The 19,275-nt window shown below is 48.1% G+C and overlaps 7 protein-coding genes across 7 annotated transcripts; 2 read left to right on the top strand and 5 right to left on the bottom strand.

Annotated features, from left to right (window-relative positions):
* Nucleotides 1-39: 39 nt before the first annotated feature.
* Nucleotides 40-3,277, top strand: GGS25DRAFT_468669 (male sterility protein-domain-containing protein). Its single transcript, XM_049259092.1, has 2 exons — nucleotides 40-116; nucleotides 194-3,277. The coding sequence occupies exon 2, from the start codon at nucleotides 355-357 to the stop codon at nucleotides 3,262-3,264; it is 2,910 nt and encodes a 969-aa protein (XP_049121083.1). The 5' UTR covers nucleotides 40-116; nucleotides 194-354; the 3' UTR covers nucleotides 3,265-3,277.
* A 3,312-nt stretch (nucleotides 3,278-6,589) lies between these two features.
* On the top strand, nucleotides 6,590-8,347 carry GGS25DRAFT_13330 (uncharacterized protein). The gene is made up of 4 exons (XM_049256243.1): nucleotides 6,590-6,708; nucleotides 6,779-7,153; nucleotides 7,215-7,578; nucleotides 7,660-8,347. The coding sequence occupies exons 2-4, from the start codon at nucleotides 6,819-6,821 to the stop codon at nucleotides 8,122-8,124; spliced, it is 1,164 nt and encodes a 387-aa protein (XP_049121082.1). The 5' UTR covers nucleotides 6,590-6,708; nucleotides 6,779-6,818; the 3' UTR covers nucleotides 8,125-8,347.
* GGS25DRAFT_13345 (uncharacterized protein) lies at nucleotides 8,133-9,947 on the bottom strand. The gene has a single exon (XM_049256244.1). The coding sequence runs from the start codon at nucleotides 9,662-9,664 to the stop codon at nucleotides 8,570-8,572; it is 1,095 nt and encodes a 364-aa protein (XP_049121081.1). The 5' UTR covers nucleotides 9,665-9,947; the 3' UTR covers nucleotides 8,133-8,569.
* Nucleotides 9,948-10,116: 169 nt separating this feature from the next.
* GGS25DRAFT_468658 (MFS general substrate transporter) lies at nucleotides 10,117-12,465 on the bottom strand. The gene is made up of 12 exons (XM_049259091.1): nucleotides 12,444-12,465; nucleotides 12,237-12,373; nucleotides 12,108-12,181; nucleotides 12,041-12,049; nucleotides 11,888-11,985; nucleotides 11,704-11,824; nucleotides 11,264-11,648; nucleotides 11,073-11,203; nucleotides 10,878-11,000; nucleotides 10,599-10,821; nucleotides 10,424-10,529; nucleotides 10,117-10,359 (listed from the first exon to the last, which is right to left on the bottom strand). The coding sequence occupies exons 5-12, from the start codon at nucleotides 11,967-11,969 to the stop codon at nucleotides 10,289-10,291; spliced, it is 1,242 nt and encodes a 413-aa protein (XP_049121080.1). The 5' UTR covers nucleotides 11,970-11,985; nucleotides 12,041-12,049; nucleotides 12,108-12,181; nucleotides 12,237-12,373; nucleotides 12,444-12,465; the 3' UTR covers nucleotides 10,117-10,288.
* A 444-nt stretch (nucleotides 12,466-12,909) lies between these two features.
* GGS25DRAFT_13215 (uncharacterized protein) lies at nucleotides 12,910-14,525 on the bottom strand. Its single transcript, XM_049256233.1, has one exon. The coding sequence runs from the start codon at nucleotides 14,343-14,345 to the stop codon at nucleotides 13,647-13,649; it is 699 nt and encodes a 232-aa protein (XP_049121079.1). The 5' UTR covers nucleotides 14,346-14,525; the 3' UTR covers nucleotides 12,910-13,646.
* A 193-nt stretch (nucleotides 14,526-14,718) lies between these two features.
* GGS25DRAFT_13111 (uncharacterized protein) lies at nucleotides 14,719-16,550 on the bottom strand. Its single transcript, XM_049256230.1, has one exon. It carries the CDS (start codon nucleotides 16,375-16,377, stop codon nucleotides 14,728-14,730), a length of 1,650 nt encoding a protein of 549 aa, XP_049121078.1. The 5' UTR covers nucleotides 16,378-16,550; the 3' UTR covers nucleotides 14,719-14,727.
* A 362-nt stretch (nucleotides 16,551-16,912) lies between these two features.
* GGS25DRAFT_13100 (cytochrome P450) lies at nucleotides 16,913-19,113 on the bottom strand. Its single transcript, XM_049256229.1, has 3 exons — nucleotides 18,423-19,113; nucleotides 17,632-18,357; nucleotides 16,913-17,575 (listed from the first exon to the last, which is right to left on the bottom strand). Exons 1-3 carry the CDS (start codon nucleotides 18,802-18,804, stop codon nucleotides 17,085-17,087), a joined length of 1,599 nt encoding a protein of 532 aa, XP_049121077.1. The 5' UTR covers nucleotides 18,805-19,113; the 3' UTR covers nucleotides 16,913-17,084.
* Nucleotides 19,114-19,275: the final 162 nt, after the last annotated feature.

Below are 19,275 nucleotides of genomic sequence, written 5' to 3'. Positions count from 1 at the left end.
GCGGCCCGACTCAAGGAGCATAGCGGAGGTCGCGTTTCTTCCTTCACCACAATCCTTTCCTTGATCGATACTCAAGCGAGTGAACACCCCGAACTCACTGCTATCGTGTTCGCTAACTACACATCCAATTCGTTAGATGGTCAGCGTGAGCGCTTTACCCAAGTATCTGTTGTGTTTATGGTGCGCTTCGTACTGATAGTCTACAGCCCCTGATCAAATCGCCTTTTCAGACCTCCGCGACTTTTCGCGAGTCGCCGCCACAACGCTAGCAGATCTCCTTGGCGTCGATAACCAGGAAGATGAACGACTCACTATTGGGCTGCTGTGTGCGAGTAACCTCAATTTTATTTTAACATGGCTTGGGCTGATGCGATTGGGACACAGGCCATTTCTTCTGGCGTAAGGAATAACGGAACCTGTTGGATTTGCAAGTACGTTTTGCTAAAAGATTGCGGTCGTTACAGGCCTCAACTAGATGTCCGCGCGATAGAACATCTCTGCGATGTGTCCAACATGACGACGATCATGGTAGACGACTCTCAAGCAGATATCGCGAGACAATTGCGTAGTTCAATCCGTACCGTCAAGATACCATCGTTCCCCAAAATACAAAACTCGAGGAACGAGTACCGCGATAACGACTTGTCCAGAAGTGCGTCTCATGACGTCGCCTACCTCAGACATACTTCAGGCACCTCATCAGGCTTACCGAAACCGATTGTACAGACCCAATGGGGTGTCGTGGGCTGCTTGCCCTCCTTCCCACACCCGAAGCAGCCTGCGACGTTCTCAACTACGCCCCTCTATCACGGCGGCTTAGCGGATTGCTTCAGGGCTTGGACCAGCGGCGCGATGATTTGGCTGTTCTCCGAAGGCAGGATGCCCATCACAGGGAGAAACGTCATCGACGCTGTAGCATATGCCCGCAGCCAGAGCTCAGCGGCCGTGAAATACTTTTCGTCGGTGCCGTATGTGGTGCAGATGCTTGCCGACGAGCCGGAGGGCCTTCGGCTCCTCCAAAGCATGGACTTGGTCGGTGTTGGCGGTGCTGCGCTAACTCCCTCCGTGGGAGACGAGCTGGTTGAGGCAGGGGTTAAGCTCGTCTCGCGGATGGGGAGCGCAGAGTGCGGGTTTCTCATGTCGTCTCATCGTGATTACGCGGAAGATAAGGAATGGCAATACCTTCGGCCAATCGTGGATTCTACGTATTTATCGTTTGAACCCAGGGGCGATGGCCTATCGGAACTTGTCGTGAAACCGAGCTGGCCGCTCATCTCTAAGACGAATAGGGACGATGGCTCATATGCTACTTCGGACTTGTTTGAAGCGCATCCGTCGATACCGAATGCTTGGCGATACCATAGTCGAGCGGATGCCCAGATTGTTCTGGCTAATGGGAAGAAGTTCGATCCCTCTCCCATGGAGGAAGTGATCAAGGCATCAAGTCCTTTGATTCAAGACGTTCTGGTCTTCGGTACAGGTAAACCATATGCTGGTGCTTTATTGTTCAAGGCTTCAGACGATCCTTCGGACGAGGATGTGATCAATGCCGCTTGGCCGACGATACATTTATTGAACGGGAAATCCCAAGGGCATTCGCGCTTGGCAAGGTCAATGCTAGTTGTGGTGAAACTAGAAGATGAAGATCCGATTGCGAAAAGTAGTAAGGGAACAATTTTAAGGCGACAGGCAGAAGCTCGCTTCGCGAATCTAATCGAAAGATCTTATGAAAGTAAAAGGGTTGTTTGCCCAAAAATCGAGAAGATAGAAGATTCGGAACTCACCTCCGTACTTAAGGATTTATTTGCACAGATCTTGGGTTGGGAGGCCGATATTTACCAAGATCTCTTTGGTCAAGGGGTAGACTCAATCGCATGCATTCAGGTGAAGAAGCTTATCGAGTCCACCATGTTTCCCGAGAAATCCCCACGATTGCCTACGAATATCATATATGACAGTGGTAGTATAAGTGTGCTGTGTGAAAACTTGAATCGGATAAAGAGAGATGGGTGTCTTCGGAACACAGAGGACGAGATCGGGGAATGGGAATTAATGCGAGATCTTTCTGAGAAATATGGAGATTTTACCTCTTGCAGTACTACCTGTTCGGCTAAGAAGCACGGCGATGTTGTGGTGCTCACGGGTGCTACTGGCACTCTAGGGGCACACATTCTGTCTACGCTGTGTCGCGACGTTAATATCCGAAAAGTATATTGTCTGCTTCGTAGCCAGCTGCAAAGCACACCTAAGAAACGCATGGCCGATTCTCTTTCTAGGCGTGGCTTGTCCGGAGAAGACAAGATCAAAGGCGGAAAAGTCGTAAGTATATATTGCGAGCTTTCTAAGCCCCATCTCGGTCTTTCGGACGAAGATTGGACACGGATAATTACCGAATCCACGACTTTTATTCATGTTGCCTGGAGCGTGAACTTCAGTCTCCCACTTGGGTCTCAAGCCTTCGTGCATCACATCGCGGGAACCCGAGAAATGATCAAGGCAGCGGTGGCAAGCGGTGCACGATTCGTCTTCGTAAGCTCAACCGCGGCTGTCAACTCTGTTTTCACGGCTATTATCAAAGAGAATGTTTCGCAGGACCCGTCGCATGCGTCCCCTCTAGGTTACGCGAGGTCAAAATGGGTTGCCGAGCAAATCTGCTCGAGTGCCTATCAACAGTTGCCTGACGCGAGTATCTCCATCGTTCGCGTAGGACAGCTGTGTGGGAACGAGGCAGGAGTGTGGAATATGAGCGAGTCGTACCCGCTGATCCTATCGACAGCTAGTCTGGCGGGATGTCTTCCGGATTTACGGAACCAGTCCCTCAATTGGCTGCCAGTTGACCAGGCCGCAAGTGCAGTCCTGGAGATCACGCTGTCGGCCGGTAATGGTAAAAGAGAAAGTTCCCCGGACATGCCGGTTTACCATGTCTTGAATCCTTATAGATCCCCGTCATGGAGTCAATTGCTTTGTTGGATTTCACACACACCAGGAAGCTCGGAATTTGAGATAGTCGAACCTGCGGAATGGCTGCGGCGAGTAGAATCGGCTTTGGGAAGTTCACACGCAAAACATCCGTCTCAAGCTTTACTTGGATTTTGGAGAGGGAGATACAGCGATTGCCAAAGTAAAACTGTCCAGTTGCCATCACAATTTGAGATAGATTCAACTTTGCAGTCCTCGCCGACGATGAGGGGCTTGAAACCGTTGGGTCGCGATGAGGTGGTAGGAATGTGGGATTGGATTCAGGAGAATGCTAAAAAGTTGTAGTTAGCTGGAGCCTTGGAAATGTTGGATTTAGTACGGGTTTAGAATGGCAAGCCCCTATATATTAGTGCATCAATTCCGGGTTTTCAGGTCATTTTCTCAGGTGCCCCCTATAACTAGGGCCATGATAGCGGCTAAATCGCTAAATCGTAGGTGGCTGACCACTATAGTTTTGGGAGCTTACGAAGAAGTAGTTGTGACTAGGTAGGTACTAGGTACCTACACCAGCGCAAAGTATGCGCCTGAGTACAACATCATCTCTATGATAAACATTGAATAGACCAAGATATTATGTAACAATATATTATGTAATAAACGTCCCTTCAAGTTAGAGGCATTTCCGATGACTCCCGAGTAAAACCCGGACCAGAAATCCGAGGCATGTATGGTGTAGTAATCACTGAGATAATCACTGAGATGTTTACCCGATCTCCTGCATCGGATTTCCTCGGTGTGCATACATCATGTACCTACATACGTAAAGTAAGCACACATGGCTGACTCCGAATTTCGAAAATTAAAGCCCGACGCGTGGCAAGAGGCGTTTTCAAGAGCGCAGCGTTGGAGAGAGGTTGGGTGTTGTGAATGCAATGCATGGCGGCACGAAATCACGTGGTCTGGGGAGACAAGAAGCACACACCCAATCGAATCGGCCATAGATAACCTTAAAATCTTTAAATTCGATGCGCCTATCAAAAGCGCGGCACGAAACCTTAAATCATGCAAATGACAAACTTTCAATATTGGAAGCGAAGCTTAAAAGTGTATATCACGTGCCCTAGAAGACCAGACCATGTGACTATGTAGGTTAGGTTAGGTTAGGTAGGTAGGTAGGTAGGTACCTATAAATCACTTGACTTGGTTGGATCTAAGCTAATTCAGTTCTCAGCTGAAAAGAGAAGAGAGAAGAGAAAAAAGAAGGGATTGTCAGGGCGCATAGACTTGATGATTCATTCTATACCCTGGGCCATCTTACTCCCGACTCAAGGAGAAAAAGCAGCCCCCCCCTCCCCATCTTTGAAGAAGCCGGAGTCCCCGTTGCATCCAGGGATTTGAAAGTCTATCATACCGAGAACGCAGCTTTTGGGTATGCCAGATTGGCAAATCATAATATCGATTTCTCATACGATTACGTGCCCGAATCGTTGGTACTGACTGGTATGTATACCTACCTCCATACCAGCGGCGGCGGATCCAGTCATGTCACCACCCCTCTTGACTGACCGCGTGTCTACCTTTGGCAAGTAGGTAGGTAGGTATCAATAGGTAGGTAGCAGACATCGTGACTATCAGCGTTGACAGGGTAGGTAGAACCAGTGCTACTGTTGTGATACGGCGCCATGTTCAATATGCGTTCTTGTTGGGGTATGTAGGTAGGTTGGTAGGTTGGTAGCACAGGGACCAAAGGATCCTCTGTTCTGCTCTGTTCTCTCTCTCTCTCCACCCAAAAGGTCACCGCAGGTCTACCTACCTATGTTCCAGACTCTCTCCATCTTGCATATAAAACCTCGTGCGCTTATTTCATTGGCCGCGGAGGTGAAGTTCATTATCTGCACTTAGACGTGGAGTTTCGATTGCCGTCGGGATACGACCCACTACCCGCCAGGCTTCCCGGGCCCTGTTTCTGTTCCCAGGGTCCTCCTCTCTCTCTCTCTATCAAGCAAGCGCGCCTGGGTCAACTTCTGGGGCATTGGGTCATTGGGTATTGCCCAATTGTGCCTTACTCCACCAGTACGTCGCCGTCCTAAAGATGAATATCAAGCGTATAAACTGCTGCACATAGTAGTGTGATAGGCTAGGAGGTGATAGGTCATAACAATACTTTGTCATCGACGCGCAGCCATTTTCTCGTTTAGGTTGATAGCGGCGGTTTCACCCCGCATTATATGCCCCAGGAATCCCAACGAGTCCTAGATAGATCATCAGATTATCTCAGAAGTTATGATAGCAAAAGACGATATCAATTCATGATGTGTACCTGTAGGTAGGTACACACATTAGAAGCTTAATGATTGGTTAGAATCATTTGGTATACTAGCGTCACGATAGTATGTGATAGAGGTAAAGCATTTTGTTATGCAAGCAGCTTTGTCCAATGCGACCCTAGTCACTTGGTGGACCATTAGGAACCCACCGATATCTCTCCGCACTTACTAAGGCAGGCCAATGACATCGTATCTACATGGCGGTAGACATGAAAAGTGACAAGACCTAAGTGGCGGACGATCTCCATCTTCATTGATAGATCAGCAGGGAGGAAGAGAGATTCATCTGGGGATCAACAAACCCGGCCTCAAGCATTAACCGTATTTCGTATTTGTCCCTACCATAATCATGTAGAGTCCACATGATAAGCAAAAGCTGGGCCGCAGGTATAAAGGCACTGGATTCATCTAGACACCTAGCTTTATCTCCGTTATCGGGCGTCGTACTACCAAGCCGTCTATACCGACGGAGATAGCTCGCATGGAGGGCCTGCAACGTGACGGCAACCCAAAGACAATATTCGAATATGTCAAAAAAAGATGCGATCGTCAACACTCAACAGGACCGATTTCATGATATAGTAAGTGCCACATCCGTTTTTGCGTTGACTGAAGTATTATTGGGTTGCCCGACGGTCACCATATGCTGTGAAATGTGAATAGTGTACAGTATATATAGAGTAGTATGCACATGAAAGTGTATGGTACACTTGGTTTATCAATTACCAAGTCCCGAATCTCAGTGGGGATGCTGGGGAATCTGAATGTCCAAGAAGTTACCAAGATATCAAACTAATTTGGGAAGACAAAGGAGTAAGTTCTAACTCAGTCCAAAATTGGCCTTTTTTGCCCTTACTTGCAACCAACATGGCGAAAACTAATGTGCAGCCAGTCTCGGGGTTCGGTTTCTAATTTCGAGCGGCGTTAGGTAAGTGGCACATCGCGGCTCTTGTTATCCCAGGTGGCATCGCATCTAATAGTTTGGATGCCGCTTTAATTATGTCCGGTAACGCTGGGGTCGCCCCTCCACACCTTTCAAACCTGGTAACCTCCTTCGCCAGGTTGAACTGAACCACGTATGACGGCGAGGAAATTGTATCGATATATGCTTCAATCGTAATATGTTGATTGGAGAGTAGGCTGATAGGGAAAACGGACCAACCCGTCCCTGTCGCTGGTTTCATCGCGGTGCTGCTTTATCTTCAGCATGTTGGGGTGCCTGACAATGGACACATTCACAATGTCTTGTCTATCTATCGTCGGAAATACCTAAGGATCAGCTAGATTCGTCATAGACGGTTCCTACTACGCAGATATTGGGGCCCCGTTGCTTCGCCATTGGCGAGAGAAAATGAGCTATCAGTCAGGGTCAACACACTCGAGATAAGAGTTTGCCAAATCCTTGACCGGCTTCATCATGATAAATAGATGTCCTGGGGGCACCTTCTCGACCTTCTGATGAGTTAGTGTTCATTGTTATCAAGCTTGAGGTTTCAAAAGCCTAGAAAATCGTCTTATACCTATTCATCAAGGGCCATCACTCATCCATATACTCCGGCACCCACATCTATCATGGCGGCGGCAGCAGTTCTACCAGCCTCAGCTGATCAAAAACGGCACTGGATCCCAAACATCGCTCCACCTAAGCTCTCGGAGACTAAGAATGATGTATTCGATCCCACACGGCATCTTGCCTTCAAGGAGACCCCCAAGGTCTACACAATGAAGGATATAGGCCTCCCTGAGGACACGGGAATATCACCCGTTGCCGTTTCAGAGCCTTTCCCGTTGTTCACAGAAGACGCCGTGATGAAGATGAGGCAAGAGGTCCTAAGCCCAGAAGTGCTTAGCAACTGCCAGTACTCTAGCAATCTAGCGCACTGCCAACTAAGAGGGTTCGCAAATAAGTAAGTGCTCTACTTCATATAGTATAATCCTGCAAGCATAATGCTAACAGTATAATCACAGATACGCGCCCTTTGTGTACGATGTATGGAAGAGCCCCGAGACGCTGGCTGTAATATCAAAGGTCGCTGGCATCGATCTAGTAACCGAGATGGACTTTGAGATCGGTCACATCAACATATCGGTCAAGTCTGAGGAGGAGAAACAAGAAGAGCTCCAGGCATTCAATGACAGAGCCCAGTATGAGGCCGACGAGGGCATTGCAGGCTGTCCATGGGAGGACGACAAGCCAATTGTGGACTGGCACACTGACAGCTATCCCTTTGTTTGTGTAACCATGCTCAGTGATTGTACTACCATGATTGGTGGCGAGACGGCCCTCCGCACTGGCACGGGTGAGATTATGAAAGTAAGGGGTCCTCAAATGGTAAGTGCTCCCTTTCTAATCAACTCTTTACTCTTCGGTTAAGATTCAGAAATATGAAGTAGGTAGCTAATAACTCAATAGGGCTGTGCTGTAGTGCTACAAGGCCGATATATTGAGCACCAAGCTCTACGAGCCCTTGGTACAGCAGAACGAATTAGCATGGTAACATCATTCAGACCGCGCTGCCCGACAGTTCGCGATGATACTGTGCTAACAACGGTGCGCCCGATCTCAAATCTTGCGGACTTGTACAACCAATTCAGTGAGTACCGGCTTGAGATACTCGAGGAGCGCGTACGCCAGCAGTTAAAGGAGCTGCGAGAGGCTAATAGCGCCGGTCGCCGGGTCGCTACTCGCAAGCTCAAGGCATTTTTCACTGAGCAGCAAGAATTCCTTGCGCATATGAATCGCGAGATGGTAGACGACGAGGAGGTAATTCGGGGAAATATCGACGATAGTCACCTACTGACTAAGAAAGCAGAGGCTATGGCCTCTTCAGCGAAAAAGGCTGCGACCGGGTCGAAGAAACGCCCGCGTCGCTTTTAAAGGAGCCATGTGAAGAAGGATAATACTCTACCTCCAGCCTTCCGCACATTTCTGTGCTGCTAGAATGGGGACAATAGCAGCCGGAATGGTGTTCTTGTTTTAGCACCCAATAGTGGTACCGTCTATCGTTCGAAGCTAGCGTTGTAGCGTTCTACTTATCAGTTGCCAATTTTAGCTCTCATATCACTGCCCCGGTTTAGCTCGTATCTTCATGAGCTCCTGATGACTTGATAAGTTGTGTACTTGGGTAGCTAGTCCTTAGTTGGGACCATGTCGAAACGCATATTTGTACAATTAACAAGATGGGTGTAATAAATTAATTACGGATCGACCATAGGATCCGAGTGATTCAATAGGTCTAGGTTTTCCAAGTCTTGTCATATTGTGCCGTTGTGGGCAAAATTGTGTTAGATGTGAAGCCCCTTTAAAGGCATGACAATACTCTTCAATATGGTGGAGGATCTATCGTAATGACTAGTCCGCTTGCACTAGGATTGTCTATGCGTTCAAATATAAGCGCTCTTGCTCTTTGAAGCTCTTCCCTTGCTGATTGTAGGGCCACTTCGTTTATGTTCATCTCTTCCTCGGCATCCTGGTACCTTGATTTGGCTAGAGCGATCTGGTCGCGCAGACTTGCGCCGGCACGCTGGAGGCTCGACAAAGAATCCTTGATCTTTTCATGGAAAGCCATGTCGCTAAAAATGTTGTCAAAGAAGACATCGCCCATCAGATTGCCGGTCGCGATGTTAATAGGTGGAAGATCCTGTACCATCGGTGACATTCGTTGTGCCTGGCGTACAAGTAGCATGACCTGGCTGATTTGGCTGTCAGCCTTATCTAATGCGTTGCGCTCCATCATGTCGTTGAATGTTCCTCCGCCAAACATATCCATTCGGCTGTGACTCAATGCTTCCTCGGTGTAACTAAGAGCCTTATATAGTCGGGTTTGGGCATCTATTAGGAGATGTCCTGTTTGCACTTCTGTTTCCATCTTGAGCCGTGAATTACGGTAGGCTTGTAGAGCACTTTCCAAGTTCTCTTCCAAGTAGTCTTCTTCGGGGAAGGCAGGTGTCGGTCCTTGAAATATGCTATTATACAGGGTATCTAGTTGCTCCTGGGCTTCAATATGACGGGCTACTCCAGCTTCTAGGTCGGTTTGTACCTCTAGAGCCTTGGAACGCATGGCCTTGAGGCTCTCCTCCTGTTCTTTAGCTTGTCTTTCCTCCTGCAAAACTGAAAAATACTCTCTCTCTTCCTTTTCAGCTTTGGCCCGGAACTCGTCTGTCTTGCCACTAACTCGGTAGGCAAAGCGTTTCATAACGGAGTCACGATATTTCTTGTGCTCTTTGAACTCTTTAACTCGTTGTTTATCCAGTACGGAGATGCGTCTCTGGATAGTGGACAGTTGGCTGTTGAGATCATCGACGTATCGTCTCTGCTGTTCTAGTGACGGCAGTGCGTGATCTGTTTCAGATAGTGTGGCTAACAGCTCATCATTTCGGGGTATTGCCTCTTTGATCTTGTTTGCAAGTGAAGTCATGTTGGGCGATATTACTATAGTAAATTGTGTTCTTGTTTGGTGAATGATACCGGTTACTATCTTCTATGTAGGTAGATAGTTTGTGTGGGAGGGGATTGCGATGTTTCACGTCTCTTATATACTGCTTTTAGCCATTATAGTCTCAACATTGCCACCCTAAGGCAGTCTTTCACCTTCTGCATATACTGTACATACATAGGTACCTAACAGCCAAGGTTTACTTGAATTCATGCAAGGCGATATGAGGTGATGTTGAAAGGTTGAGCATTAAAATGATCTGCGGGGTCCGATAATGTTCTAGGTTAGGTTAACAGGTTTCGGGATAGAGTGGTGGCTGTGTTTATTGTGGCTGTGACTGCTCTGCGTAACGCCGTAGTACGTACCACATGGCAGTGACCAGTGATACCTAGTATTCTAACCTAGCTACATACCTAGGGTACATAACTACATATGTGCCTAGGACTTGGTAACCTCACAGGCTCACACACCTATTGACGTCAAATTTATTACAAGGTTAAACACTTTTTTATCTGGCTGTTGCAGGGGTATGTATGTAACATGCAGGGTCCATTCTGCGTAACATCAACCTTCCTCCGCCCCTTTTTTCCTTTCGCATTTTACATTTCAATTTAATTTTCCATTCTTCATTAATAACGCCGTACTTGTTGCTAATATAGCGCATAACAATGATATCCCTGAATTCTGTTAGCGCTCGTGATACCTTTATATCCAACGAATAACATCTAATAACGATCTCACCATGGCTATATTCGAGGCCGCGAACGTACGCTTGCGTCACGACTCGAGCAATTCCTTGTGGTGCCTCGTCAAGATAGTCCACGCGTGCCATAGCTTGCTTGATAACCTTCATCGAACTTGTTAGTATAGCTGGACTTTTTGCACTCAGTATTTAACGACATGGAATAGACTCAACCTTTTCAGCTTCATTTCCTTCTATACCGAGATTGCGCAATCTCGAGGCCAAGTCCACCGGCATTATTGCTTGCATCATCGCATTGCCAGCGGCCATGCCTAAGATTGACCCGATAGGGCTCGAAAGGAATAATCCTGATATTGCCACAGCCTTGTCTTTGGGATCTATTGCCGCCTGGAGAGCGATAAAAACCGCACTAAGGGATATGCCAGTACCAAAGCCGCTAGAATACGCCCAGTGTAAGTATAGCACACAACTGCTCACTCCTCTTGAACTTACCCAGGCGTTATATAAAAAGATTCTACCCAATTCGTATCCCCCTTCCATCGAAGAATCAAGAGCACGTAGCTGATGGACGAGATTACCCCCGCAAGCACCAATGGCGCTTTGAATTGGCCGGTTCTTATAACAGAATGTCAATACTTATATCTGCGACAGATAAATTGGATTGTGGATTATCGCGAGTTTACTAACTTTCGTATCCATGCGCCAGTCAAAAGGCCGCCAACAGTATTGCCAATAACAGCTGGCATCAAGTGGGCCCCGGCAACTGTGCTAGATGACCTTTTTGTCACTTGAAAGTATAATGGGACAGATACCATCATCTGAAGAATCATGTAAGCACATAAGTGTTGCGGGAATATGTTTGGACTGGAAATACTTACACCAACTTGGGCGGCTGTTTGACAAATTGTGATGAAGTAGCTGAATACCACTTCTCGGTTATTCAATAACCTCAGCGGAAAGATTGGCTCGGTTGCCCATCGCATTTCTGTCACCACAAACAACGCTAGCAGGAGTATTCCCGCTGCAAAGAGTGATAGAACGATTGGACTGATCCATGGCACTTTTTGCCCCCCAATCCTCAATGGTAAGAGCAGGGCAAGGAGGCCGGTGCCAAGGAACGCGGCACCTAGGAAGTCTATCCTACGCAGTCGACTGCTCGCAACCTCGTCATTGACTTGAGTATTCCTAGGTTTCAGATCAGGTAGGACAATACCACAAAGGATCATAGCGAACAGAAATATGGGTGCCTGGCCAAAGAATGACCTAGACGTCAATGTAAGCTTTGGGCCGTGAGGCTCTTGCGGCGCGGTTAACTTACCATCTCCATCCAATCGTATCGGCTAGAAATCCTCCAACTGGACCACCCAAACTTCGGCCGACAGTAGCAACGACATTGAGATAGCTTTGCCACGACGCAACGTCTCTCAGAGGTGCTAGATCTAAACAGACTGTCAACTTCCAACACTCTCATCGGATTGCGAAGAAGCTTGGAATGTATTCACCAGTTATAATTACAGCCGCCAAGGCTATTATACCAGCCCCTCCAGAGCCCGAGATCACACGTCCAAGAATGACCTGGCCCATGGATTGGCCGGCTCCTCTAAGGGGTCTATCAGCATGGCGATACGCCTCAACGTTCAGCACGAGAGACTCACATCAAAGCACTACAGAATTGGTCAGTCTAGCTCCCTCATATAAGATTTCACCAATTTTTCAACTTACGATCCAATGGCGAAAAGTGCATAAGAGACCAACAACACAGGTTTCCGGCCATATATATCACTGAGCTTGCCATACTGCATTCCACTGTGAGCAATTCTCCAGTAATGGGCGTGGCTGAGGATTTCTTACCAGCGATTGGGTCGCAGCTCCTGCTAAAAGGAAGCTAATGAACAGCCAACTAGAATTTTCGAGATCATGGAACTCGGATGCGATAATTGGATGCGTCGCAATTACTAGCGAACTATCTGCATTCGCGGTAAAGACCCCTTCGCGAATCCGACACATTAGCTACTGCTAATCAAGGGGGTCACGGGTTGGCCCAATTCGCTGACCTACCGACGAGTAAAGCGACCACGACCCTAGTGATATAGCCATTGCTATACGTTTGGGTGCTGGGCACATGTCCTGGATTGCATTGCTCCTCTTCATCCGGATTTGGCTTTGAAATTGTTCCATATAGTGTCGCCGAATGAACGCTGTCGACGAAGCTGCCCCTGGATGATTGGACTGAACTGTCAGCATGAGAGTCAGTATCGGCTATATCAAATCCCAGAAGTCTGGTGGTCTCATCGATGTCTTCTTTTGGCATTGAATTGACTGCCATGGTGACCTTGTTGCACACAATATCCCCTAGCAAGACACGACCTCTCGTCTTCGATCAGCAAAACTGAAATAGGCAAAGAGAAATAACTTGGGGTCTCATTCTTTTGACTCACATAGGTTCAAAGTTCCTAGGTTCAGCAAAGATGGTAGCCTATCTAAGCAATCAGTAGGCATTTTGGGGAGCGCCGCAGAAGTCTTATTGGACTAACATCGAAGCGACGAGCACGTCATGCTCCATACATCGCACACCATTTTCTCTCAGGCTTATTAAACACAACAATCGCCCACAGCTATTTATTCGCCAAATGACTACCTATCACTCTTTTATTCTTTATTTCAGGCTGTGAAAGTGCCTAGTCAATGGTTGATTCTATGTACTATTCCCCGACTTACGTCTTGGCACTATTTGCCAAGATGAAAGCCTAGGACACAAACGTATAGGTACTACGATACTAACTATGCACAAGTGGCGTTATCATAACGGGCATATGGGGTATCACGAGTTGTGCGGCTGTGTGACCCTCGAAGTGGTGTCATTCATTTTGATGCCCAATTGAGGCAAAGGGGTTCAAAGCCATCATAAGCCTCTCGTGTATCATACTATTCTTTACATGCACGTAGGTTATCTATGTAGGTACCTATTCATACCTAAGACGACCAGTTCCAAAGTCTACATATAGCTATACAGTCGGCGAACTTCATGGGCTAATTTTCTTATTGCGCTCTTTGTTCGTGAAGCATGGCCTGGTAGATTATCTCGCTGGCAATCTCTTCTAATAAATAGGAGGATTCAAACGACGCGATGTGATTCATACCTACGTACGTAGGGTAGTTATGGAGGGGTATAACGCAGCGCTGTGAACGTGAAAATTGACGACATATCAGTTCCTCGGTTCCGGGCTTGGGACAATACAATCTTAGTTGGCAGGATACCTTTCAGAGCTTTCCCTTCCAGGACTTCTCTACGACCATGCTCTCCGCCGTGGCATGTACGACTCCTCCGGGTCCTTCCATAGTGGCATAAACCATAATCTTGCCTTCGGTTGATAACTCTTGGATAACCTGAGTCTTCATGACTGTGGTAACTGTGCCGTCTGGGCCGAAAAGTAATGGTTTGATAAAGCGAACGTTCGTATACGCAGTGTAGACTTGCTTCAGTGGATCGCGATGCATCCAAGCGGTTTTCCCGCACACGCCATCGGCCAGCAGAGTCAGGACCCCGCCGTGTATCGTCCCCGGCACGGCTTGGAGGGAATCGCCGAAAGTGAAAATGTCTACGTGCACTGGATATTCCTCCTCGGCGGTAGTTTCCAGAGAAGCAAGTCTCGTGTTCTGGTCTGGCTTTTCTTCACCCGGGCCTCCTATGACCGGTTTGTCTACTACATGGAGTGAGGGAATGGTGCCGGGATCTGCCAATAGGCTCGCGTGTCGTAGCACGCCCCCTTGGCGGAACATAAAGCCATGGATCACGGGATCTGGGCCTCTGTCGCACCGCAACGGGGAGGTCACTTGATAAGGCCTGATATTTGGAGAAGAAACAATCTTAGAACACCACGGGATAGTGCGAAAGTACTTGAGATCTTCCCTTGACTCGGGTTCCCAGCTGAGGATGCTGTGCACTGGTTTGCCAACCATTCCGACGACGCGTATCCAAAAGAATGTGATTGCTCATTAGAAAATGTCAAGGAACGTGTAAAAGAATGGTATAGAATAGAGGCTGATACTTGTCTCATGGATACTTGTCTCATGAAAGAGAAATAAGACAGTGAAGTGCCTGCTATGGAGGCAACTACTACTATGTATTAAGTAGGTGACAGGCTTCGTGCCGATTCCTCAACACGATTTGCCCCGCATTAGTGCCCGCATCTCAGAGCATTGAAATTACCCTAGTACGGAGTAGGTTAGTCTCATTTAGATCTCATCCATGATCACGTGCTCTTCAATAAATACCACGTGATACACGGATATGAGGAAATCCTCCATTTGTTCAGATCATTCTTCTCTGTATGTTACAGTACTAATCATCATCTTCCATCTCCTCATCATCTTCCATCTCCTCATCATCTTCAATCTCCTCATCATCTTCCATCTCCCCATCATCTTCCATCTCCTCATCAAATTCCGACTCATCATCAACATCCATCTCATCATCAGCCAATATATCAACAGCACTTGAGCTGCTGTCTGAGTCTTCTCCCTCCGTGGTTGGCAAATTCTTAATTGGCTTTGTAAACTCGTGCGCAATCCACCATTCCGATGCTGGCTGTGCTCCTGTTCCATTCCCCAAGATGGACATGCCGATAGTACCAGATACGATCGTCACGTATCTTCGCACACCAGCATCTACATCCACGATTTCCATAGGGAATGTACTGATGTTTCTTGGAATGTTTGAAGTCACTATCAGTGGATAAATCTTCTTGTTTAGTATTAGTCGTTCGCGGTTCGGTACAGTATGGTGTTGCCCTGGATTTCTCGCTCTCCAGTAACGGACGGTCGCTTCATCCGTTCGACGGATGTAATCATCTCCGTAAGGCCCGAAACCTCTTGTAACCTTTCCGCTGTTCTCGAAATATGCGAATGCTGTGATCCAGCCAGATAGCGTGCGGACGCCAGGAACAGAATCGTCTATGCCTGTCGCGTACGCGGCATGACGCCAGAATTCCTTGATCTCCTTCGTATGTCGCTTATTGAAAGTTCTCAATATATTATCAATGACTGGGAGCAGCAGAGTAGCCCACTTCCGGCACTCCTCGCCACAATTGTGTAACTCGTTTACCCGCGTTCGAACCAGCTTCCAGTCTTCTTGGCTCCCCAGCAGTATCACCCTAGCTAAGTCGTGTCCACTGTTAGGTAGTTTATGCCCTTGACGGATGTCATGCATAGAGCTAATGTCGGTATATTCGACGTCCAAGGCCCGGTCTACTCCCGAGTGATGTTTCTGTGTGTCCCTCATATGGCTATTTTTAGTCGGTCCAACACCTTCCCAACTTTCACCAGGAGATCGAAGCCAGACTGTGAATGTAAAGTATGGTTTCATCATCCCCATAAACTCGAGCATTGCCAAATTCTGGTCTTGGCTTGTTGTGGTAGAAAAGTTTGGCATCATCCACAGCCACATCTTGTTATCCAGAAGGTTATGGAACAGGATGTCGAAGAACACTCGGGTTGCTTGGTCCATGTCAAATTGACAGGCAGACATGGCTCTGAAGCCGATGGCAAGCTCACGCGTTCCTGCGTGGCCGACGAACGCGTACCGCATGCGCTCGGCATGCGTCCTGACAAAAAGGCTATATTGTGAAATGATGGCCTGCCAGATATCGTCAGGTCGGAGCGTGAGGTCGAGGTTCTGTTCGGCGGCACGAACGACACCTCTTACAAAACCATTCTCATATATGGATATAGCGTCCTCGGCGTATTGCTCTTTCGTCTTAGCTCTGCCATCGAGGGAGGAGGCAATGATTGGGAATCCGCACAAATTGTTCGAGTACAATCCAGACACCGTCGAAGGCCGTGGTCGGGGCCGCCGTTTATTCCCTTGATACGGGCTGTCGCAGTATTCGGTAACATAATCGAAAACACCCGCCATATTTTCTGCGTTCAATTCAATCTCTCTGTCTTGATTCTTCCCCGGTTTATGGGAGCGGCGCGTCGTCAAGGTCGGCATCCTGCCCTAAAGCGATCTGCACCCACGCAGGTAGTAGTGGGATCTAGAATAATTTAGTTTGGTTGAAGGTATGTCTGTAGGTATGGCGTCCTAGATGATGGATGTCAAGGGGTGCTAATCTTTGACGTGATAACTAGGACATGTTCTTAGTAAGGTGTAGAAGCAGCGGTTTAGATCCATGGATGTATTAATTGATGTGAATTCAAAGGTCACAAAATTATCTGCCTAGGTACTTAGGTACGGTACCGTACCTACCTATGATAGCGAACTTCCAACATTGAAAGCCCTGGAGCTATTATAAGCTGCCTGAGGTTGCCTGAGGTTGCTTACATGCAAGATGGGTCGCTTAGACACACCTACTTAAGTACTTACAAGGACATTTCTTTCTCTGCAAGCCCCGACTGATACATCCAATGGGCTCGTAACAAAATGGGATAATAATTGTACAATACGGCCATTCCCTCCCATTTAAATTCTTAAGGGTTACATATGAAGTGTTGAATCTTTCACAAATATACATAGTGTACTGATCTGGTCGGACAGAGTGATTCTACGTATTAGGAACAAACTTGCTCAGTCTACTAGGTATTGCACATTATCCTAATTATCTACCACCGCTGTATTTACCAACCACCGTGTCCTCACAATACGCCCCCGAGCCGAGCAAACGAAATTATATCAAGAGGTAGATATCAATCACTCTTCATTTAGACCCGCAGGGTATCCCTAGCTCCCACATAGCCCGACAAGATCTGTTCGACTTTCTGGGCGCTGCGAGGCTGAAATTCGCAGGGGTAAGGCAACGGCTCTAAGATGACATGGGCATTCGTCGCTTCGCTATCGAAGTCGATTACCTCACCCGTCTTCGGGGATATCTTCCTGTTGAGGTTGAAACCCCACAGCACGGCCGCCATGGACACGAGCATTTCATCATCCACGATATGCTGGCCCAGACAGGTTCGGCGGCCCCAGCCAAAAGTGTGCATTCCCACCCCTTCCCGGAAGTTGGGATACTGAGAGAGCGGCTCCTGGTAGGTCGGCCACCCCTTTTCTAGATAGCGTTCGGGGTGGAAGTTCTCGGGGTCGGGGTACTGCTCCGGGACACGGTTCATGCTCCACTCGCACGCTAATATAATGGTGCCTTTCGAGATCTTTTCACCGCGAAACTCGTCGTCCTTTTCAGCTTGGTGGGGAACTCCTATTCTTGGTGTTAGTACAATATGCCGATTTGTCAGTAGAAAGGAGGTGGCTTACCAAGAGGAACACCTGATCTCCATCTAACTGCCTCTTTTAGGCACGCTCGAACGACAGGTAAGTCGGCACTATCGCTCGAACTCGGCACACGATCACCACAGACCCTGTCGATTTCCTCTTGCGCTTTCTTCTGCCACTCGGGGTGGAGTAACATCGCCATCAAGAAGAATAACATAGGACCGCTCATAGTTACGACGCCAACAAGATTCTGGAATCCCAACATGCAACTAGCGAATTCTTCTTCCTGCGGGTTCTGCTCTAGGTCTAAGTTGCCCTGTTTCTGCAAGCCTGTGAAGTACCGGTTCGACCACGTGTCTGTCGGCAACTCTCCTCGAAGGAACCTGTTTTTCGCGACTTGGAAACTCTCGAGCCACCACGCTCTTTGCTTGTCTTCCCGCGCTCTTTCGTATTTCTTCCAGGGGTTCCAATTCCATGGAATTACCCATAGCGGAGTCATGGTGTTGACGATGGGTCCTGATACTGACATCTGGGTCAGAGTGCAGTCAGCGCTGTCGCCGTTCTCCTTGCCAATTGAAGCATCGTCCCATGCCAGTCGACTCATGATACGCCCGCAGTGCTCGCGCGTGTTGGCGTGGAACTTCGCGGGGTCGAGTAAGAGTACCGCCAGGTATCGCTTGACCTCGTTTTCGATGACACCGAAGAAATGATGCCGATGGAACTCGGCCATCGCGGCGTGTACCCATTTACGTTGGCGTGTCCATATCTCTTGAGATTAATAAGTCAGCAATCGATAACCAACATTGACGGCGATGATTAGATAGATCTCATACCGTGTCGATCCATCAATGCGACATAGCCAGGCCCCGTCTTGTGGTCAAAGAGCGCCCTTATCTGAGGGCGCCCAGAGTATATGTGACCTCTCTTGACGAGAAGCTCCTCGGCTATCTTCACATCTGATATTATGATAAACTGCTGCCCCAGCATGCTCGTCCGGTAAATAGGTCCATAGATATCGGCCCATTCTTTGAACTTCTTCCACATACAAAATCTATCCAAGTCATGAACTCTTCCGACAATAGGGAACTGCTGAGGTCCAGGTATAGGTTTGGTCAGGCCGTCGCCTTTCTTCCTCCAGGAGATTATTTGGCGCAGGACGGAAAACAGCAGGCTTGGCACTGCCAGATATAAAACGAGTACCCGGATACTGTCCATGTTCAGCAAAAAACTGTGAACAGACTGCGCAGCTCTAGATGAGACAAAAGCATATTCAGGGAGAAAGGGGACAAGGCATATCCAGGTAATTGGCACTTATATGTAGCAGCAAGGCTGCCTCTGCCTGGTATTCCATATCAAACCTATGCTTTCCAGCCGTCAGCGTAGGGTTCCCTTGGTGCCCCTCCACGACCCCTTGGTATCTGCACTCATGCAGCAGCAATGTGACCTCACTGGCAGGTTGTGGGGCTTGGCATGCTTGTCCGCCACCCCGGACATAATAACAAGCACTGTTTGCGTCTTGGAAATCTGAGTCCGAGATTCAAGATATGATCCGCATCGTACGTGCAGATAGCTGGACTTGATAGGGTCAGGGCGCCCGCCCCAACGCCCCTCAACCACCCGTTCAATACTATCCCGGAGTACAGAACATATCACGGTTATGAGCTGGCGCCCGCATGCTTCACTTTA

Source organism: Hypoxylon fragiforme (genome assembly GCF_022984875.1).
Source record: "Hypoxylon fragiforme strain CBS 206.31 chromosome Unknown GGS25scaffold_1, whole genome shotgun sequence".
In the NCBI taxonomy this organism is placed as follows: domain Eukaryota; kingdom Fungi; phylum Ascomycota; class Sordariomycetes; order Xylariales; family Hypoxylaceae; genus Hypoxylon; species Hypoxylon fragiforme.
This window is presented reverse-complemented; position numbering and strand designations above follow the sequence as displayed.

What these genes read in the sequence shown, in the direction of transcription:
- GGS25DRAFT_468669 (XM_049259092.1), top strand. Translation starts at nt 355, where the DNA reads ATGGCTTGGGCTGATGCGATTGGGACACAGGCCATTTCTTCTGGCGTA.
- GGS25DRAFT_13330 (XM_049256243.1), top strand. Translation starts at nt 6,819, where the DNA reads ATGGCGGCGGCAGCAGTTCTACCAGCCTCAGCTGATCAAAAACGGCAC. An exon ending in CTAAGAGGGTTCGCAAATAA is followed by an intron (nt 7,154 to 7,214) that starts GTAAGTGCTCTA and finishes GTATAATCACAG; the next exon opens with ATACGCGCCCTTTGTGTACG. An exon ending in AAGTAAGGGGTCCTCAAATG is followed by an intron (nt 7,579 to 7,659) that starts GTAAGTGCTCCC and finishes ATAACTCAATAG; the next exon opens with GGCTGTGCTGTAGTGCTACA.
- GGS25DRAFT_13345 (XM_049256244.1), bottom strand. Translation starts at nt 9,664, where the DNA reads ATGACTTCACTTGCAAACAAGATCAAAGAGGCAATACCCCGAAATGAT.
- GGS25DRAFT_468658 (XM_049259091.1), bottom strand. Translation starts at nt 11,969, where the DNA reads ATGGGCCAGGTCATTCTTGGACGTGTGATCTCGGGCTCTGGAGGGGCT. An exon ending in AAACAGCCGCCCAAGTTGGT is followed by an intron (nt 11,204 to 11,263) that starts GTAAGTATTTCC and finishes ATGATTCTTCAG; the next exon opens with ATGATGGTATCTGTCCCATT. An exon ending in CGGCCTCGAATATAGCCATG is followed by an intron (nt 10,360 to 10,423) that starts GTGAGATCGTTA and finishes AACAGAATTCAG; the next exon opens with GGATATCATTGTTATGCGCT.
- GGS25DRAFT_13215 (XM_049256233.1), bottom strand. Translation starts at nt 14,345, where the DNA reads ATGGTTGGCAAACCAGTGCACAGCATCCTCAGCTGGGAACCCGAGTCA.
- GGS25DRAFT_13111 (XM_049256230.1), bottom strand. Translation starts at nt 16,377, where the DNA reads ATGCCGACCTTGACGACGCGCCGCTCCCATAAACCGGGGAAGAATCAA.
- GGS25DRAFT_13100 (XM_049256229.1), bottom strand. Translation starts at nt 18,804, where the DNA reads ATGGACAGTATCCGGGTACTCGTTTTATATCTGGCAGTGCCAAGCCTG. An exon ending in CGCATTGATGGATCGACACG is followed by an intron (nt 18,358 to 18,422) that starts GTATGAGATCTA and finishes ATTAATCTCAAG; the next exon opens with AGATATGGACACGCCAACGT. An exon ending in GAGATCAGGTGTTCCTCTTG is followed by an intron (nt 17,576 to 17,631) that starts GTAAGCCACCTC and finishes CACCAAGAATAG; the next exon opens with GAGTTCCCCACCAAGCTGAA.